The sequence below is a fragment of the Lucilia sericata genome, unplaced genomic scaffold (assembly GCF_015586225.1).
Source record: "Lucilia sericata isolate MDLA Ls3-8-SP2 unplaced genomic scaffold, ASM1558622v1 Contig000946F_arrow, whole genome shotgun sequence".
NCBI lineage: Eukaryota > Metazoa > Arthropoda > Insecta > Diptera > Calliphoridae > Lucilia > Lucilia sericata.
This window is the reverse complement of record NW_023994931.1, coordinates 53,357-57,500: the sequence shown is the minus strand read 5'-3', so window position 1 is coordinate 57,500 and position 4,144 is coordinate 53,357. Positions and strand designations below refer to the sequence as shown.

Genomic DNA, 4,144 nt, shown 5'->3' with positions numbered 1-4,144 from the left:
ATAGATAAATAGATATATAGATAAGCAGATAGGTATATAGACATATAGATAGACAAGTAAATTAAAGAGAAAAAATGGAGAGATAAATACTAGATATCTATACTTATAATGAATTTTCCGGGTAAATATTTCCGTTTACAAAATGCTTTTTTCAGAATTTTTTATTGTACTTAGTTTTATAGTATAATTTACAACAGTGTCAGCCCTTAACGGTTAATAAATTTTTACATTGAAAATTGGATAAATATTTAAGTTGGCAATTTTTATTAGAATAATTTATAGAAAATTGGATAAATATTTAAATTTAAAAAACCATTGGAAATTTTTGTTAGAACAAATTATAGAATTTTAAGTAGGTAAGTAGATACTCAGAAAAGATCTATCATATAATTCAATCAGTCTATCTATATGACTGATTGAATTATATATAGATTTAGTGATTGATAGACAGATAGATAAATATATAGATAGATAGATAGATAGATAGATAGATAGATAGATAGATAGATAGATAGATAGATAGATAGATAGATAGATAGATATATAGATATATAGATAGATAGATAGATAGATAGATAGATAGATAGATAGATAGATAGATAGATAGATAGATAGATAGATAGATAGATAGATAGATAGATAGATAGATAGATAGATAGATAGATAGATAGATAGACAGATAGATAGATAAATAGATATATAGATAAGCAGATAGGTATATAGACATATAGATAGACAAGTAAATTAAAGAGAAAAAATGGAGAGATAAATACTAGATATTTATACTTATAATGAATTTTCCGGGTAAATATTTCCGTTTACAAAATGCTTTTTTCAGAATTTTTTATTGTACTTAGTTTTATAGTATAATTTACAACAGTGTCAGCCCTTAACGATTGCTCTTTATAATACACAATACTAGAAGCACATAATTGAAATAGTATAAATCAAGTGACATAATAGCCATGTACATTATAACACACCAAAAAGTGTCATAGTATCCATGGACTTTATGACACTTTTAAAACAGAAATATATTTTAAAATGTATTTAGGATTTAGGAAATGGGCACTCTCATTCCGAAAAGAATTGCTCCTAAATTTGATATACATTTGCTACATTTTGGATTCCTTTAAAAAATGTCTTGGATAGCCGTGCGCAGTGGTTTTAAATTCTAGGATATTTCGAATACCGGCTTCGCTAAATTAAGCCTTTTTTTGATAAATGAACTCCTTTAAATTCATAGACTTTTTGACATTTTACTCAAAGACATTGTGACACTTTTGAAATTGTCATAACGTTCAGGGACACAATGACTCAATTTAATGTGTCATAGTGTCCATGGACATTATGTCATGCCACTGTACGTGATACGAACAAAATATTTTTCATACTAATAATAACAACCTGTTTTTGTAAAATGAAAATGTGTCTTCGTTCTTTAAACTAACGAATGAGAATTAAAATATTTTAGAAAAACAGGCAGTAAATGAATAATTTATTTTTTTATATTAAACTATTGAATATTTTTGATATAAAGACCTTTTGTTAGTGTCCACTTGAAATTATAATAAAGTATACTAAATCACATTAGAACTTCGAAAACAGTCAGTAATATAAAAATAACTTTTATCACAGTTAAAATAGCTACTAAAGAGAAAATAAACTTAATATTTTGCGCGTTTTTTTTATTTTTTTGTAATAAAGCGTTGACTAACGTACACTGAACATACTTTAAGTAAAATTTTATTTGTATGTAAAGTTTGAAAAGTATTGCTTAGTTCTTAACGGTAAGACCGTATAATGTTAATGGTAATGCCGTACTTTGGTAAAGCTGTGTGTAGCGTTTATAAGTTTTCAAGAAAAGAGTAGTTAAACGTTTATTTTAAATTCGACAAATGGAACTTTCAGATGACATAACAATTTTTATAAAGAAATGTGTCTTCGTGCTGGTCTAACGTTCCAAATATGGCCAAAAAAACAGGATTATTTTCAAATTTAAGAATGTTATATATAGAAAATCTGATGTGCTGGAGAAATTCAGAGGCAAGATTTAGTTTTAGCTCGGTTTAATCCTTTAGAAAGGTAGTAAAACTTGTTCTAGTGATTTAGACTTTTTTTCAATTTCTGTTGGCAGCACTGAACATACCCTCTATTATATTATTTACTAGGGTTCTATAAATCGACTTTCGAATAATTGAACAATCGACTTTTTGTCGAAAAAAGTCGAAAAGTCGAAGTCGACTATTTTGTTCCAAAAAAGTCGATAACTCGACTATCGTCTATGAAAAAAGTCGAAAAGTCGACTTTGTAAATAAAAGTCGAAAAAAAGTCGAAAAGTCGGAAAGTCGAAAAAAGTCGAAAAGTCGAAAAAAGTCGATAAGTCGAAAAAAGTCGATAAGTCGAAAAAAGTCGAAGAAAGTCGAAAAAAAGTCGAAAAAAGTCGAAAAGTCGAAAAGTCGAAAATAGTCGAAAATTTTAAAAAAGTGGAAAAGAGGTCAAAAACTCTAAAATAGTCGGAAAAAACTCGAAAAAAGTATAAAATAGTCGAAATAAGTCGAATAAAAGTCGAAATAAGTCGAAAATAGTCAAAAAGTCGTAAAAAATCGAAAAGTCGAAAAGTCGGAAAAAGTCGAAAAGTTGAAAAAAGTCGGAAAAAGTCGAAAAAAGTCGAAAAGTCGAAAAAAGTCGAAAAGTCGAAAAAAGTCGAAAAGTCGAAAAAAGTCGGAAAAAGTCGAAAAGTCGAAAAAAGTCGAAAAGTCGGAAAAAGTCGAAAAGTCGGAAAAAGTCGAAAAGTCGAAAAGTCGACCATTTATAAAGTACTAAAAGTCGAAAAGTCTAAAAGTCGACTTTTAAATAAATGAAAAAGGTCGAAAAGTCGAAAAATCGACTTTTCATAAAATGGAAAAAGTCGAAAGGTCGAAAAGTCGACTTTTAACTAAATGCAAAAAGTCGAAAAGTCGAAAAGTCGACTTTTTGTTTCAACTATAGAACCCTATTATTTACTAAACAACTACAGTTTGGAAAGCTTTGGTAGTAATATCCTCTAGTACCATTGTTATCAACGCTTTTAGAAAAATATGAACACAGTTGTTTTACGAAGTACTAAAGTAGAATTTGATTTTTGTTGTAAACATCAGTCACTCTTCAACTATCCAACTGACAAGTTCGTTGTATTAATAAACGCGCAAAAAACAATTGTGTAAAACTTATAACGGATATTAAATAAATTGTTAAAAAGAAAATAATATAAAAAAATCATATTTCAATTATAAAATAAAGTGTTTAAAAAGAAAAAATCCTTTAGGGGTGTGAGTCTTTACAAAATTAGAAAAACAAATACCTAAACAAAGCACTTGTTTATAAAAAGTAAAAAAATAACAACAAATTAACATTTCTTAGCAAAATTAAAAGTTTTTGTTGCAAAAAAAAAGCTACCAATAATTAAAATGTCTGTCTCCTCAAATGCTTCTTCGGCTGCCTCCTCCGTTTCGGGAGCCAACACCTCAAATGGACGCCGTTCCTCATTGGGCCGGCCCAATAGCTGTGATTCGGGCTCCACCGACTCCTCCGAATTGTCACACATTCTCAATAGACGCCAGGTGATTATCGACTCCCAGGAGGCAGGCATTGAAGTACCACACAGTTTCAAAGTGGTCAATGTTTATACAGAATTTCATGAGTTTTCACGCAAACAAATAAAGGATTATCAAAAAACTTTTAATACGTAAGTTATTTTACAACTTTTTTCTATATCATCTAATTTAAGTCTAAAAAATCCTTTTAAATAATAATAAAATAAAATGTCAAGTTGCCAGCCAAGGTCATTATTAAAATGTAAATAAATAATAGAAAAGTATAAATGTTGTCTAGATTTAAAACAGTCTTTAGTTTCTGCTGCCACCAGCAACCAACCAAACAACACCCCTCTAACTGCCCTGCCCTTTTTTTCACAAAAACCTCCTTGCTACATTCCCATACACCAGAACAGTTTAAAATTTTCTGTATTACAGAAGGAAAATAAAGTACAAAAAACGCCCACATACCAAGAAGATACAACAACAAAATAATGTTTTTTTCTCTACATCCTTCTTCGCCTCTTTCTCGTTATTTGTGATGCTGTATAGACACCTTAAGTACATAT

At 29.0% G+C, this 4,144-nt stretch overlaps 1 protein-coding gene across 1 annotated transcript; it reads left to right on the top strand.

Moving 5' to 3' along the window:
- Positions 1-3,127: 3,127 nt before the first annotated feature.
- Positions 3,128-3,748, top strand: LOC119609167 (EF-hand domain-containing protein D2 homolog). Its single transcript, XM_037963885.1, has one exon. The coding sequence runs from the start codon at positions 3,450-3,452 to the stop codon at positions 3,729-3,731; it is 282 nt and encodes a 93-aa protein (XP_037819813.1). The 5' UTR covers positions 3,128-3,449; the 3' UTR covers positions 3,732-3,748.
- Positions 3,749-4,144: the final 396 nt, after the last annotated feature.